The sequence below is a fragment of the Thalassophryne amazonica genome, chromosome 8 (genome assembly GCF_902500255.1).
Source record: "Thalassophryne amazonica chromosome 8, fThaAma1.1, whole genome shotgun sequence".
Lineage (NCBI taxonomy): Eukaryota > Metazoa > Chordata > Actinopteri > Batrachoidiformes > Batrachoididae > Thalassophryne > Thalassophryne amazonica.
In genome coordinates, this window is record NC_047110.1 from 115,152,026 (window position 1) to 115,168,555 (window position 16,530).

Sequence of the window (16,530 nt, forward strand, 5' to 3'; positions counted from 1 at the left end):
AAATTAAACCACTTTGTTTGTGTCTCAGGTCACAAACAGAAGAAGGTGGAGCCTCTGCAGCCATGTGACACAGCCTATCCTGGATTCATGTACGACTCCACAGTCCAAGAGGCCAACAGCCTGATCAAGTGTGGACGCTGTCAGAAGTACGACTCTTAAAGGCGCAATTTTAAGCCCTCGGTCTGAGCGACTCTTTAAAAGCGCGATTTCAAGATCCCAATGTGAGCGACTCTTTAAAGGCGTGATTTCAAGCCCTCGCTCTGAGCGACTCTTTAAAAGGGCGATTTCAAGCCCTCGGTCTGTACGACTCTTTAGGGGAGCGATTTCAAGATCTCCATGTGAGCGACTCTTTAAAGGAGCGATTTCAAGCCCTCAATGTGAGAGACACTTTAAAGGAGCGATTTCAAGCCCTCAATGTGAGCGACTCTTTAAAGGAGCGATTTCAAGCCCTCGCTGTGAGTGACTCTTTAAAGGAGCGATTTCAAGCCCTCGCTGTGAGTGACTCTTTAAAGGAGCGATTTCAAGCCCTCGCTGTGAGTGACTCTTTAAAGGAGCGATTTCAAGCCCTCGCTGTGAGTGACTCTTTAAAGGAGCGATTTCAAGCCCTCGCTGTGAGTGACTCTTTAAAGGAGCGATTTCAAGCCCTCGCTGTGAGTGACTCTTTAAAGGAGCGATTTCAAGCCCTCGCTGTGAGTGACTCTTTAAAGGAGCGATTTCAAGTCCTCAATGTGAGTGACTCTTTAAAGGAGCGATTTCAAGCCCTCGCTGTGAGCGACTCTTTAAAGGAGCGATTTCAAGTCCTCAATGTGAGCGACTCTTTAAAGGAGCGATTTCAAGCCCTCAATGTGAGCGACTCTTTAAAGGAGCGATTTCAAGCCTTCGCTGTGAGCGACTATTTAAAGGCGAGATTCCAAGTCCTCGATATGTGCGACTCTTTAATAAAATGTCGCTCATAACCAGCCAGCCTGTCCAGTGTGAAATATTTAGTTCACAATAAAATAATTGCCAATAAAACAGCCTGTGACAAAAAACAAAGAAACAAACCTGTCAGTCAAAAAATAAATTGTCCACCTTTAAATGATCAGTGAATAAGTGGAATGTTGGCAGACTGGTTTGATTTTGTTGCAGGATGTTCGTGGTGCAGCAGGTTCCTGACAGTAACCTGGTTCTGGTCGTGACTCAGGCCGACTGTGACTGTTCCCGTCAGTATGGACCCATCCTGCTCCAACCCAAAGAGATGAAATATATCCTTCACAGCACGCCCCCTGCTGGCTGAAACAAACTCTGACTCAGCATCAGCTCTCTGTTTTCCTTAATGCCAGTGAACATAACGCCACAGTCAAATGCAACAGGATGAAGTCACAGAAAGTGAGACGTCGGCCGGAGTCCTGCCACGCCTACCACCCCAAGGTCGGTGCTGCCCCCCCACCCCCAACTATTTACACATCATTGACATTTCACAAGCTTTTGGTTCATTAGCAGGCTAATACAGCTGATACCATAGCCAACACACACCACGCCTCAGTGCTAATGGTAGCATACAAAGCCACACCCCTTTGACTGAAACAAAACAAAGAAATATTTAATTTATGGAAAATGACCAGGAAAATACAGCAAATGTATAAACTGTAAAACCTTCACTCAAACTTGATTAAACATGATGCCTTGGCCTATCACAGCGTGGTAAATGTCAACCACGCCCCTTTGGGTTTCAGCTGCTAAGACAAAATCAGAATGTGGATGTTCCTTCAAACACCCACTAGGGGGCAGTAAACATATTCTAACTGTGCTTTTTTATTTCTATTTTACAAATCATCTTGATGTTGGCAAAAGTACAAATATTACCCTCTGAGGTACTTTGAAGTATTTCTGCTACTAATCTTTTACAGGAAGACGCGAAGGAATGTGGCAGCGCGGCGACCATGTTTTTGTCACGCAGTCTTTTCTCCGCCTCCGCTGTCATCTCATTGGTTCTCCATAGAGCTGCACCAATCAGGATCTTCTGAGGAGCTGTAGACAGACGGGCAGCAGAAAGGACCAAAAAGGTTTTTCTTCTTCTCTTGCGGTCAGTCTGCCGCAGGGACTTCAAGGGCTAAAAGGATTTAAACCACCTCCACAAACCAGACTGGACTGTGGCGCCTCCTACTGGACAGAGCAGTCAGCCTTCAGCACAATGTAGCATTTTGGTGGAATTATTATACAGTAGTAGTTTCAGAACAAAGCCAGAAAGAAAATAAAAATGTGAAGAAGTTGGTATTTAAAGTGTAAATACAAACAAGTGAAATTTCTTCCAGACCAAAAATTTTCAGCCAGTGTTCGTATTTACAGAAGGTGGGGTTTTGTTTAGAGGTGGGCGTGGTTTCAGGTTAAACATCCTCAAAGTCAAAGTTTACACGCTGAAGAAATGACCTGTTCTGAAAGGAGCAGGTGCTGGCCACGCCCCTTCTTTCATGACATGTCACAGAAGTTTAAATGTGGTCTTCAACCTTAAAATATAGATTTAAGAACCAACTTTGCATTCTGACTCCTTTAACAACAAAAAAATAAAAGCAGCGTCAGAAGCTGCTTTATGACACATTACTGTCACAAAGAACCAAAAAACCCTGTTTTCCTCAAAGTGGGAATAAATATTTCCACTGATTCAGCAAAGAACAGCTGCAAACTTGTTTTTAAAAAGGCATTTAATATTTATAATAAGTATGAAAAGTCTGTTCACAAACTGATTTAATCAGACCACTGAAGGTTTTTTACATGTTCTCTGGATGAACATTAAAAATAATCAGCAGCTTGAAATCAATCATGTTAATTTTTCACCTCATAAAATATTTGTACTATTGAACTCAAACATTATTTGTATAATGTCCACCAGGTGGCGATATTCCATATCCAGAACCTTGGGACACAACCACCACTCTGGTTCTTATGGTCATAGATGGCCCACAGTGAACGTGTCAAAGCGCTTCATCTGTGATGCCTTCAAGTTCTGCTGAATAAATCGGGGGGCTGGCTTCTCTGAGCCATTTTCTGTCCATAAACATCCCGCCACTGAGCGCGCAGTCGCCTCATATTAAACACAACGCATCTGTGAACCATTTAAATTATACAACAGAATCAGATTTTTTTTTCTTCTTTAATATTTAAACAAGGCGTCATGATCCTCGTCATCAGTACAAACGACTGAGGTGATGACCCGCATGGTTTTATTTATGACATCATCAGCGGTCCGACCATCACACAAACTGTCAGATTAAAAAACAAAACAAAAACCGAGTTCTCAGAAAATCTTCACATTTCAACCCAGACTTTATAAATAACTTTATCACTGAGTCACGTTTCCCTCAGCCTTTGTGTTGAAATGTGAAAAAGCTGCTGTTTATTGCGCTGACTGATCCAAAAATCCCAGAAATCCACAGTGAGTTGGTCCATCTGATAATCTGGATTACATGTTTGAGATTAACTGCTCCTGATGCCTTCACTGACTCTGTGCTGCGTTCAAGGACACCATGCATTTTTGGACCCTACACAGCCTACTGTTTGTCCTGAGGCAGCTCAGTGTCCTGGAACTTGTCCCGCCGCTCCTGGTTCCAGTCTTGGAGGCCCTTGGGCAGCATCGTGTCCTCCTCAAAGCTCCCTGTTCCCTCCACAAACTCCTCGTACGTTGACTTCTCCTCAAACGGCCGCGGGCCCAGAAGCTCCAACATGTCAGCTTTGTCCAGAACCTCCTTCTCAAGGAGACGTGTCCCCACCTGAGGATGGAGTGGATGCTAACTCAAACGCTAACATGCTGAGGCAGAATACAACCAAAAGGCATCGCTAACACTGACAAGCTAGCATAAACTCTTCAGGTCTCACCATGTCCACCAGCTCCTTCTTCTCCAGGACGAGCTGTAGGGTGCGCCGGTGTGCTCGCTCCACCAGCTCTCGCACCTCCTCGTCGATTAGCTCCGCTGTGGCTTCACTGTAGGGCTTCTCCAGGACCGTCTCGCCCTGCCGCGGCATGTCGAATGACACCTGGCCCACCTTCTCGCTCATCCCGAACTGCACCACCTGCAGGTCAGAGTCGGTACAGCAAGTGGCCTTTTTAAATCTTTCAACACCAATCCCCCCCCCCCCAAAAAATTACACCTTTAGATAGTGACATCATCTGTTAACACCAGAACAAACAGTCACCAGCTCACTGACCGACAGACAGAAATGTGAACTATAGTAAATCCCTCCGTTTTCCACTTGGGGGACCCACAGCAGATCTGAGCTGGATCTGCTTGCTGATTTGCAAGTTTTATGCCGATACCTTTTGACTGTTTCTTATTTGTATAGTTTTTTTTTAAATGATAAAATGTGTAAATATGAGTTTCCGGTTATTTATTGGTAAATTAATCAGGGGATTAATTAAGTAATCATAATAATGGAGCGTTAATGTGTATTTTGTGGTCGGCATGAGCCAGACGATTGTCCTCCATGTTTGATAAGCAAAGCCAATATCTGCTAAAAACTTCAGATTCAGATTTGGCAGCTAAAACTAGTGTAACTCTAATAACTGCGAGTAATTAGATTACTTTCTGTGAGCGTGATTTTAAATTTATAAATAAAAGTTCATTTTCATATATAAACCCGCGAGTTTCAGGGAACAAGTCAACTCACCGCATATTTTCATCATCACATAATTAAGATACAATAAAAAACTTTTTTATTAAGACCTTAATGGAATCAATTCAATTTCAATTTATTCATTTTATATAGCACCAAATCAGTCGCCTCAAGGTGCTTCACACAAAACAATAATAAAAAAAAAACCCAAAATAAAATTAATTAAAAGATTAAAAAGGCACAATAAAAGTAAAATAAAGTAAAAAGCATAGTAACATAGTATGCCAGTATGTTAGCCATATGAAAGGGAAAATAAGTGCGTCTTAAGTCTGGACTTGAAAATCTCCACAGAATCTGACTGTTTTATTGATGCAGGGAGATCATTCCACAGAACAGGGACACAATAAGAGAAAGCTCTGTGACCCGCAGACTTCTTATTCACCTTAGGGACACAAAGTAGTCCTGCACCCTGAGAACGTAAAGCCTGGGCTGGTATGTAGGGTTTAATTAGGTCAGCTAGGTAGGGAGGTGCCAGTCTGTGAATAATTTTACAGACTAGTAGCAGAACCTTAAAATCTGATCTCAGTGGGACAGGAAGCCAAAATGGGTGTAATGTGGTCAAACTTTCTGCTTGGGTGAATTTATTCTCATAAAAGAATTGGATTGGATTTAGCATTTGTGGGCTCTCTGTTGGGACTGTTTACACAGAGACTGCTACCTGCTGCTTTGGACTTGAACTAACAGTCTTTTTCAAGACTTTTTTACCTTTTTACTTTTTTTAACTTTTTTACTGTGCTCCAACGCCTAAGGAAGACCTCTAACGGTCGAAACATCGCGACGGAGCACTTTTATCAGCTAACTTTCATTAGCGTTGGCAAGCTAACTAGCTTGCTAACGCTTTCGTTTTTATTTTTTATTTTTATTTTATTTTAGCACCGTTGTCGTGCGTTCGCTGTTGTCGTGCGTTGCCTGTGCTGCTTCATGGCCTGTTTGGTGCCTTGATTGGGGCACTCCTTCTGCTGAATCACCTCTGGATTATTTGCACATTATTCACTTTGTGTGTTTTTGGGAATCCGCAAGCTTAGCGCAGCTACTAGCTCTTAGCCGATTTAGCATGGCGGCTTCTCCCGTCTCTCCCGTACTTTTCTGCTCTGGGTGTGAAATGTTTAGTTATTCCTCGGCCTCCTTTAGCAGTAACGGTACTTGTAATAAGTGCAGCTTATTCGTAGCTTTGGAGGCCAGGCTGGGCGAATTGGAGGCTCGGCTCCGCACCGTGGAAAATTCTACAGCTAGCCAGGCCCCTGTAGTCGGTGCGGACCAAGGTAGCTTAGCCGCCGTTAGTTCCCCCCTGGCAGATCCCGAGCAGCCGGGAAAGCAGGCTGACTGGGTGACTGTGAGGAGGAAGCGTAGCCCTAAACAGAAGCCCCGTGTACACCGTCAACCCGTTCACATCTCTAACCGTTTTTCCCCACTCGACGATACACTCGCCGAGGATCAAACTCTGGTTATTGGCGACTCTGTTTTGAGAAATGTGAAGTTAGCGACACCAGTAACCATTGTCAATTGTCTTCCGGGGGCCAGAGCAGGCGACATCGAAGGACATTTGAAATTGCTGGCTAAGGCTAAGCGTAAATTTGGTAAGATTGTAATTCACGTCGGCAGTAATGACACTCGGTTACGCCAATCGGAGGTCACTAAAATTAACATTAAATCGGTGTGTAACTTTGCAAAAACAATGTCGGACTCTGTAGTTTTCTCTGGGCCCCTCCCCAATCAGACCGGGAGTGACATGTTTAGCCGCATGTTCTCCTTGAATTGCTGGCTGTCTGAGTGGTGTCCAAAAAATGAGGTGGGCTTCATTGATAATTGGCAAAGCTTCTGGGGAAAACCTGGTCTTGTTAGGAGAGACGGCATCCATCCCACTTTAGAGGGAGCAGCTCTCATTTCTAGAAATCTGGCCAATTTTTTGGATCCTCCAAACTGTGACTGTCTAGCATTGGGACCAGGAGGCAGAGCTGTGGTCTTATACACCTCTCTGCGGCTTCTCTCCCCCTGCCATCCCCTCATTACCCCATCCCCGTAGAGACGGTGCCTGCTCCCAGACCACCAATAACCAGCAAAAATCTATTTAAGCATAAAAATTCAAAAAGAAAAAATAATATAGCACCTTCAATTGCACCACAGACTAAAACAGTTAAATGTGGTCTATTAAACATTAGGTCTCTCTCTTCTAAGTCCCTGTTGGTAAATGATATAATAATTGATCAACGTATTGATTTATTCTGCCTAACCTGGTTACAGCAGGATGAATATGTTAGTTTAAATGAGTCAACACCCCCGAGTCACACTAACTGTCAGAATGCTCGTAGCACGGGCCGGGGCGGAGGATTAGCAGCAATCTTCCATTCCAGCTTATTAATTAATCAAAAACCTAGAGAGAGCTTTAATTCATTTGAAAGCTTGTCTCTTAGTCTTGTCCATCCAAATTGGAAGTCCCAAAAACCAGTTTTATTTGTTGTTATCTATCGTCCACCTGGTCGTTACTGTGAGTTTCTCTGTGAATTTTCAGACCTTTTGTCTGACTTAGTGCTTAGCTCAGATAAGATAATTATAGTGGGCGATTTTAACATCCACACAGATGCTGAGAATGACAGCCTCAACACTGCATTTAATCTATTATTAGACTCTATCGGCTTTGCTCAAAAAGTAAATGAGTCCACCCACCACTTTAATCATATTTTAGATCTTGTTCTGACTTATGGTATGGAAATAGAAGACTTAACAGTATTCCCTGAAAACTCCCTTCTGTCTGATCATTTTTTAATAACATTTACATTTACTCTGATGGACTACCCTGCAGTGGGGAATAAGTTTCATTACACTAGAAGTCTTTCAGAAAGCGCTGTAACTAGGTTTAAGGATATGATTCCTTCTTTATGTTCTCTAATGTCATATACCAACACAGTGCAGAGTAGCTACCTAAACTCTGTAAGGGAGTTAGAGTATCTCATCAATAGTTTTACATCCTCATTGAAGACAACTTTGGATGCTGTAGCTCCTCTGAAAAAGAGAGCTTTAAATCAGAAGTGTCTGACTCCGTGGTATAACTCACAAACTCGTAGCTTAAAGCAGATAACCCGTAAGTTGGAGAGGAAATGGCGTCTCACTAATTTAGAAGATCTTCACTTAGCCTGGAAAAAGAGTTTGTTGCTCTATAAAAAAGCCCTCCGTAAAGCTAGGACATCTTTCTACTCATCACTAATTGAAGAAAATAAGAACAACCCCAGGTTTCTTTTCAGCACTGTAGCCAGGCTGACAAAGAGTCAGAGCTCTATTGAGCTGAGTATTCCATTAACTTTAACTAGTAATGACTTCATGACTTTCTTTGCTAACAAAATTTTGACTATTAGAGAAAAAATTACTCATAACCATCCCAAAGATGTATCGTTATCTTTGGCTGCTTTCAGTGATGCCGGTATTTGGTTAGACTCTTTCTCTCCGATTGTTCTGTCTGAGTTATTTTCATTAGTTACTTCATCCAAACCATCAACATGTTTATTAGACCCCATTCCTACCAGGCTGCTCAAGGAAGTCCTACCATTATTTAATGCTTCAATCTTAAATATGATCAATCTATCTTTGTTAGTTGGCTATGTACCACAGGCCTTTAAGGTGGCAGTAATTAAACCATTACTTAAAAAGCCATCACTTGACCCAGCTATCTTAGCTAATTATAGGCCAATCTCCAACCTTTCTTTTCTCTCAAAGATTCTTGAGAGGGTAGTTGTAAAACAGCTAACTGATCACCTGCAGAGGAATGGTCTATTTGAAGAGTTTCAGTCAGGTTTTAGAATTCATCATAGTACAGAAACAGCATTAGTGAAGGTTACAAATGATCTTCTTATGGCTTCGGACAGTGGACTTATCTCTGTGCTTGTTCTGTTGGACCTCAGTGCTGCTTTTGATACTGTTGACCATAAAATTTTATTACAGAGATTAGAGCATGTCATAGGTATTAAAGGCACTGCGCTGCGGTGGTTTGAATCATATTTGTTTAATAGATTACAGTTTGTTCATGTAAATGGGGAATCTTCTTCACAGACTAAAGTTAATTATGGAGTTCCACAAGGTTCTGTGCTAGGACCAATTTTATTCACTTTATACATGCATCCCTTAGGCAGTATTATTAGACGGTATTGCTTAAATTTTCATTGTTACGCAGATGATACCCAGCTTTATCTATCCATGAAGCCAGAGGATACACACCAATTAGCTAAACTGCAGGATTGTCTTACAGACATAAAGACATGGATGACCTCTAATTTCCTGCTTTTAAACTCAGATAAAACTGAAGTTATTGTACTTGGCCCCACAAATCTTAGAAGCATGGTGTCTAACCAGATCGTTACTCTGGATGGCATTTCCCTGATCTCTAGTAATACTGTGAGAAATCTTGGAGTCATTTTTGATCAGGATATGTCATTCAAAGCGCATATTAAACAAATATGTAGGACTGCCTTTTTGCATTTACGCAATATCTCTAAAATCAGAAAGGTCTTGTCTCAGAGTGATGCTGAAAAACTAATTCATGCATTTATTTCCTCTAGGCTGGACTATTGTAATTCATTATTATCAGGTTGTCCTAAAGGTTCCCTAAAAAGCCTTCAGTTGGTTCAGAATGCTGCAGCTAGAGTACTGACGGGGACTAGCAGGAGAGAGCATATCTCACCCGTGTTGGCCTCTCTTCATTGGCTTCCTGTTAATTCTAGAATAGAATTTAAAATTCTTCTTCTTACTTATAAGGTTTTGAATAATCAGGTCCCATCTTATCTTAGGGACCTTGTAGTACCATATTACCCCATTAGAGCGCTTCGCTCTCAGACTGCAGGCTTACTTGTAGTTCCTAGGGTTTGTAAGAGTAGAATGGGAGGCAGAGCCTTCAGCTTTCAGGCTCCTCTCCTGTGGAACCAGCTCCCAATTCAGATCAGGGAGACAGATACCCTCTCTACTTTTAAGATTAGGCTTAAAACTTTCCTTTTCGCTAAGGCTTATAGTTGGGGCTGGATCGGGTGACCTTGGACCATCCCTTGGTTATGTTGCTTTAGACGTAGACTGTGGGGGGGTTCCCATGATGCACTGTTTCTTTCTCTTTTTGCTCCGTATGCATCACTCTGCATTTAATCATTAGTGATCGATCTCTGCCCCCCTTCTCGGCATGTCTTTTTCCTGGTTCTTTCCCTCAGCCCCAACCAGTCTCAGCAGAGGACTGCCCCTCCCTGAGCCTGGTTCTGCTGGAGGTTTCTTCCTGTTAAGGGGGGGTTTTTCCTTCCCGCTGTGGCCAGGTGCTTGCTCATGGGGGGTCGTTTTGACCGTTGGGGTTTTTCATAATTATTGTATGGCCTTGCCTTGCAATATGGAGCGCCTTGGGGCAACTGTTTGTTGTGATTTGGCGCTATATAAGAAAAAAGTTGATTGATTGATTGATTGATTCCTGTCAAAACTCTGGCAGCATCATTTTGAACCAATTGGAGAGCCCTAATGCTAGACTGCAGTAAACCAGAAAATAGAACATTGCAGTAGTCCAATCTAGAAGAGATAAATGCATGAATCAGGGTCTCAGACATCCAGTTTCTCAATGATACAAGGCAATCATCTCAGGATTTTATGTGAATGAGATTACCAGCAGTTATCGGCATGTATAACTGAGTATTATCAGCATAGCAGTGAAAGGTAATCTCAAAACGCCGCAATATGTGTCCAAGGGGTGCTATATAAAGGGAGAAGAGCAGGCTGTCTAAGACAGACCCCTGTGGAACCTCAAATTTCATGCCACTAAGGTTAGAGGTAGTGTTACTGTACAAAGCACAGTGAGAAGGACTAGTCAGGTATGATGTCAGCCATGCAAGGGCACTCCCAGTAATCCCAAAATGATTTTCCAGCCTATTAACTAGAATATGATGATCCACTGTATCAAAGCAGCACTGAGATCTAACAGCACCAGAACCGTAGTGGTGTTTCAATCCATTGTAAGCAGAAGATCATTCACCACTTTAGTGAGAGCCGTCTCTGTGGAATGATATTTTCTAAAAGCAGACTGCAGTGGCTCAAAGAGATTATTCTCAGTAAGATAGTCCACGAGTTGCTGTGAAACCAGTTTTTCCAGAATTTTAGAGCAAAATGATAGATTTGATATCGGCCGATAGTTTTTCAATACACTAGGGTCAAGATTAGGTTTCTTAAGTAATGGTTTAATCACTGCAGATTTGAAACATTTAGGAATGTGAATGCACGATGCGGAGTCTAAAACACCACGACGTGAAGCGGAGTGGTGTTACTCTGCGAAGTGCATTCAAACCGTATAATGCACGGCTTTGAGTTGTTTAATCCGCTTACACCATGGTCGCACACAGTGAGCTAATACACATATTTATTAAAGTTAACAGAACTTGATAAAATAGCTGTAAAAGGAGAGTGAACTACAGGTGGTTGTCCATGAATAAGTGTTGCCACCGTGTCGAACAAGAACTTTGAGTTATGCTTGTTTTTGTTGATCAAACCAGATTAATAGGTCCACTTTGTAGCCAGTAATACATGTTTATAATCTAAGATAGCATCACGCCACACAAGGTGGAATACTTCTAATACTTACTACACCATTTCCGTTCTAGACCTCTAGTCTTATGCTTGAGGTCGCGCGCAATCATGTCGAGTGTAGTTTTGAGCACCGAGTTTAAACTATCCACAAGTCTGTCTACTGACTGGGTTTTAGCCAAATGTGAAGCTAAGACATCAGGCAGTCCAGCTTCGAGTTCAGTCTTAGTTGAGGAGTTGATGCATCGCCGTAGTGATAAATAAGGTTGTTGTTCCACTAAACACGGGAGCTAATCAGAGTATAAATCTATAAACAGAACTTAAGTTTAATCACCAAGTCGATGCAGTGAACAATTTATCACAGCACATTTTTTGTTTTCATTTGCAGTTGATTCTCACTAAACTGATGATCGCTGCATCCCGATATTAACACTTTTGCTACCTTAAGGATTTGTGCAAGTGGCATTTCATCCTTCCTAACTATAGTTTTTCCCCCCCATATAAACATGTTATACTGCTGTAGTAGAACAGTGCAGGGAGCTGACATGGACCCCGTGTTTCATGCCCAGGGGATAAAAGGTGTTGGCTGTCAGTTACAGACTGGCACCAGGGGGTGCTGTTTGATCCATTTTCCCAGGCTGGTCCAGCAGGCTGACAGTGACTGAACCAGAGCAGAGGAAGCTGGCAGGTAGGTGGCGTACCTGAGCATAAGCAGACTGCGTGACCTTCTTCAGGTCATCTTGAGCGCCGGTTGTGACCTTGCCGAAGAAAACCTGCTCGGCAACGCGACCCCCGAGCAGCATGCACATCCTGTCGAAGAGCTGCTCTCTGCTGTACAGGTACTGCTCTCTGGGCAGGTACTGGGAGTAACCCAGACCCCGCCCCCGCGGGATGATGGACACCTGGACACAGCGTGACATCATCAACAAAGTAAATAAATCCATCCAGAATAAAATGACAGTTTTAAAACTGGCTGTTGCTCTCCAGCCAATCACACGTGAGGACAGCAGGGCGGCTTCACGGCAACAGAGTCAAAACCAGAAACTATTTTACAGTCTTTGTAAGAGCTGCGCGGCCCTTTAGGCGGTTTCATGGCAGTAAGCTAATGGACGCGGCCGTTGCCCGCTCACACAGAATGTTACGTTTTAGAGGATTCACTCAGTCAGGTCCAGACGTATTTGAACAGCAACCAGTTTTTCACCAGGGGAGGTGATGGTGTGTAGTGGTTAAGGTGTTGGGCTTGAGACCTAAAGATCTTTGGTTCAAATCCTAGCCTGACTGGAAAATCAGTTAGGGCCCATGGGCAAGGTCTTTAATCCCCTATTGCTCCCAGTGTGTAGTGGGTACCTTGTATGGCAGCACCCTGACATCAGGGTGAATGTGAGGCATTATTGTAAAGTGCTTTGAGCGTCTGATGCAGATGGAAAAGTGCGATATAAATGCAGTCCATTTACCATTTTCTAATTTTAAAGAACTGAAATAAAACCTCAAGTTGTTCTTGAGTTTGATTTTTATGAAAAATATCAGATTAATCGTTCAGGAACTGTTTTTTTTTTTTTTTTTTTTTTTTTTTTTTAAACTGTCTAGGCTGTAGTCTCCCATGTGCCTTCTAACAAAACGCAGCTGAAATTTCACATCTTCAACAAAATTCTTGTTTCACCGGGAAGCTGATGAACTGATGAAGCTTGTTAAAACCTTCAGCACTGCGGCGTGTCTCGGTGGCTTCCCTCACCATGCCTCTGTCACCACACACTTCATCTGAAGTTTTTTTTAAACAGCTTTGTGAATGTTTTAATTCATGTTATTATCACTATGAGCGGATGATTTTCGTAAGCATTTCATGGGTTTTGTGTGACTGCAGAGAAGAATCTGGTCCTAAAGCTGCAGGTTCCACCATCACAGGCGTGCCTGGAGTTTCACACATTCACACCTTCAGCAGCGGGTCGGCGTGCTGCAGGAACCAGCCCACGATGGCGTGACCAGCCTCGTGATAAGCGACCGTCTTCTTCTCGGTCGGCTGTAGGACCTGAGTCTTCTTCTCCAGACCTGAAACCACAGACAGCTGGTTAAAAACAAACAGCGTAACCATGACAACAGCCACTGTTGGAGACAAACCAGGACCGGTCTGAGGGCGGCGGTGCGCTCACCTCCGATGACACGCTCGATGGCTTGTTCCAAGTGTCTGCTGTTGACGGACGGGTGCAGATGTCTGGCAGCGATCAGCGCTGCCTCATTACAGACGTTAGCGATGTCAGCTCCTGATTGGTCCATCAGGAAGTAAAAACATAAAAGTTATTAAAAAAAAAAAAAAAAAGCAGCCAGTTAAAACTTGAAGTCTCCCTGAACCTGAATAATGCTGTGGGTGGAGTTAACCCACTGTGGGCGAAGCAGAGACCAGCAGGTATAAACTGTATCTGAATCAGTTTTTAGAAATCAAGTACTTTGACCTGCGTTTATTCTGTTAACGGGACAATGTTTTTATTCTATTTAATTTTGGAGAATTTGAGAAATGGCTGTCACAGTAAGACTTCGCGGGGCAGTGTAGGTGGGCGGTACCGGTGAATCCGGGCGTGGCTGCAGCCATCTTCCTGGCGAGGGCGTCTTTGTCCAGGCTGGGATCCAGTCTGATTGGATTCAGGTGGACTTTAAAGATGGACGCTCTGCCCTTGATGTCTGGAGGACCTACGAGGAGGCGGGACAATCTATCTATCTTGTGTAACATACACAAATACAAACCGTAGATGTTTTTCCCCCCCAAAGGTGGAACATGGCGTATGAAAAAGTAATGACTTATAGTCTGGAAATTACAGTGTGTGTGTGAAAATCCCACATTGAGAGGTTGACATCACGCTGCTGTAAAGGAGCATCGGGTGTCATAGTATCGGAGATGTTTTATGATTACGAGTAAATGAATACGGGATCTGGCTGATACCCGATACTGGTATCAGGATCGGTGCATCCTTACCAGGAAGTCACTGAAAACCTGGATCTTAGTCTTAATCCAGGACCATCACAAACCCAGACACTCAGATTCCTCTCTCAGCTTCTCAGGTCATCCAGTCTGGGTCTACAAAGTCAGGGTGAGCAGACCTTTGCTCAAAAAGACACCTAAACCTCTGGTCTCTACAACCCAACCCAGCACACAGTCTGTGCAAGAACTGACCAGTATAGGAACAAGAACACAACCCTGAGGAACACCAGACTATACTGGGAAACACTCAACCATACAGCACTCAGTATCTGTGTACAGGCAGGTGATGCTGTCCGGCAACTTCTTGGGGATCCCACAAATCCTCAGGATGTCCGAGAGTTCAGTCCGATCAACTGAATAAGTGTTGGTAAAAACCATCCAGCTTTGATCTTGAAGTCTGGTCACATGGATGCTTGGGCACCTGCAAGACTTCATTCATCAGTGAAGCCAGAAGAACCCAAGAGTTCTGTAGAATCCTCCAGTCCAGTGTTTTTCTGCCGCACCCAGCAGAGCGGTGGACTTCAGCTCCAGCCTCACTCAGTGATCGTTTTGTCAGTGATCTTAAATAGGCTTTAAATTTCTGTTTTACTTCTATTTTTTTTAAACTTCCAGTGTCACTAAAATTACCAATCAGACAGCAGCATTACCCAGATAGATCTGACGGTCAAACCGTCCCGGTCTCAGCAGCGCCGGGTCCAGAATGTCAGGTCTGTTGGTTCCAGCCAGGACCACCACGTTGGTGTCGGTGTTAAAACCTGAAACAATCAAACAAAGCGATCGGCCAGGGTTGAAGTGACCTTACGACGCACGTTTTAGTTTGTCAGAATACACATGGGGGACTTGAACCTGGACTCTCCGGTCACAGCCACTGAAAGGTACAAGGACCCACACTTCCCCATGCTTGGCCAAGTCCTCTCAAGAGCTTCACATCAGATACACAGATGCAACATTTTGTCACATTCACAAGTGAAAAGTGGCGTGTGGTACGCGCAGCTGAGCGTCTCAGAGCAACGTTTTAAATTGCTCCGCGATGGGCCTCAGCATGAAGCCCTGAACTCTTCCTGGAGGATCTTGAGGGGCTCCCAAGCCAGTCTTCCCTGGGGTCTCCTTCCAGTTGGACGTGCCTGGTGGTCCGCCCTCAGAAGACCACTAGGGGGCATCGTGAGGATGCCCCCTAGTGGTCTTCTGAGGGCGGACGTCTAGGCATGTCCGCCAGCTCCTTTTAATGTAATTCCATACAAACTTGCGCAATTTCAGACAGACCCTCAAAGTCAAAAAGTAAAACAAATGCAGACACTGAAAACCTGCTCCGGCTGACATTTTTCCCCACATAGAGACGTGAACAGAGAAACAAAATCCTAAATTCCCATCCCTCGTGATTGGTTCAGCCACAGGTCACGTGACTGTCCGTGCACGTTTTGTAACACTTCAGTTATTATTATTTCTTTTTAAAGGCCATGAGGTCCTGCAGTACCATCCATCTCTACCAGCAGCTGATTCAAAGTGTTCTCCTGTTCGCTCTGACTGCCGAAGTTCCCGCCCCTCTTGCGGCCCACGGCGTCGATCTCGTCGATGAAGAGTATACACGGTGCGTTCTTCCTCGCCATGGTGAACATGTCTCTCACCTGAGGAGAAAGGAAGTTGGTTTTTGGTGGACACGTGGAGGCTCGCGCCCTTCAAATGTCTCTTTACTTACCCTGGCAGGGCCAACGCCCACAAACATCTCCAGGAACTCCGAGCCGTTGACGGTGATGAAGGGTACGTTGGCCTCACCGGCTGTGGCTTTGGCTAACAGGGTTTTCCCCGTCCCAGGAGGTCCAGTCAGCATGGCACCCTGGGAAACCACAGAGACACAATTTAACCCAGACAGGAAAGAACAATTTTGACTTGACGCATGAATGAAGCATGTTCTCAGTACCTTGGGGATCTTGGCGCCCAGTTCCTGGTACTGCTGCGGTTTCTTCAAGAAGTTGACGAACTCCATGATCTCCAGCTTGGCCTCCTCGCAGCCCGCCACGTCTTTAAACTTCACGTCAATGTTGTTCATCAGCATCTTTGCTGTTGACTCGCTCATGCTGAAGATCCCGCCCTTTCCGCCTGTAGCCCCACCTCCAAGCAGTCCTTTCCGCAACATGAAGATCAGGAAGCCGATGGTGAGCACGGTGGGGACCATGCTCATCAGAAAGGACCTGTGGAGATGCAGCAGACGTCATGTTCTTCCTGTTTAGTCTGAATGAGTCTTGAAGACTAAACAAAGACCATCGTCAACACATGATGAATAAAAATCTGTCGGTGACCAAAGCTCAGCTCAGGACCCTGTTGGGACTCGAACCCGCCTCCCTCACTTGAGCGCTCTGCAGTTTGTTTGTTTTTTTGAGAAA

At 44.1% G+C, this 16,530-nt stretch overlaps 2 protein-coding genes across 2 annotated transcripts in view; one reads left to right on the plus strand and one right to left on the minus strand.

Annotated features, from left to right (window-relative positions):
- Window positions 1–2,196, plus strand: part of LOC117516367 (voltage-dependent calcium channel subunit alpha-2/delta-4-like) — a 159,734-nt gene extending 157,538 nt beyond the window's left edge. The window contains exons 37-40 of the mRNA XM_034177332.1: window positions 29–146; window positions 1,129–1,244; window positions 1,328–1,410; window positions 1,890–2,196. Coding sequence (XP_034033223.1) covers window positions 29–146; window positions 1,129–1,244; window positions 1,328–1,410; window positions 1,890–2,006 — 434 coding nt within the window. The 3' untranslated portion in view covers window positions 2,007–2,196. The remainder of the gene's footprint in view (window positions 1–28; window positions 147–1,128; window positions 1,245–1,327; window positions 1,411–1,889) is intronic.
- A 426-nt stretch (window positions 2,197–2,622) lies between these two features.
- Window positions 2,623–16,530, minus strand: part of si:ch1073-174d20.2 (AFG3-like protein 1) — a 28,835-nt gene continuing 14,927 nt past the window's right edge. The window contains exons 7-16 of the mRNA XM_034177331.1: window positions 16,068–16,338; window positions 15,846–15,983; window positions 15,624–15,774; window positions 14,797–14,904; window positions 13,735–13,860; window positions 13,326–13,436; window positions 13,109–13,224; window positions 11,880–12,080; window positions 3,853–4,047; window positions 2,623–3,746 (exon numbers count right to left, since the gene is read on the minus strand). Of these exons, the coding sequence (XP_034033222.1) occupies window positions 3,528–3,746; window positions 3,853–4,047; window positions 11,880–12,080; window positions 13,109–13,224; window positions 13,326–13,436; window positions 13,735–13,860; window positions 14,797–14,904; window positions 15,624–15,774; window positions 15,846–15,983; window positions 16,068–16,338 (1,636 nt within the window). The 3' untranslated portion in view covers window positions 2,623–3,527. The remainder of the gene's footprint in view (window positions 3,747–3,852; window positions 4,048–11,879; window positions 12,081–13,108; window positions 13,225–13,325; window positions 13,437–13,734; window positions 13,861–14,796; window positions 14,905–15,623; window positions 15,775–15,845; window positions 15,984–16,067; window positions 16,339–16,530) is intronic.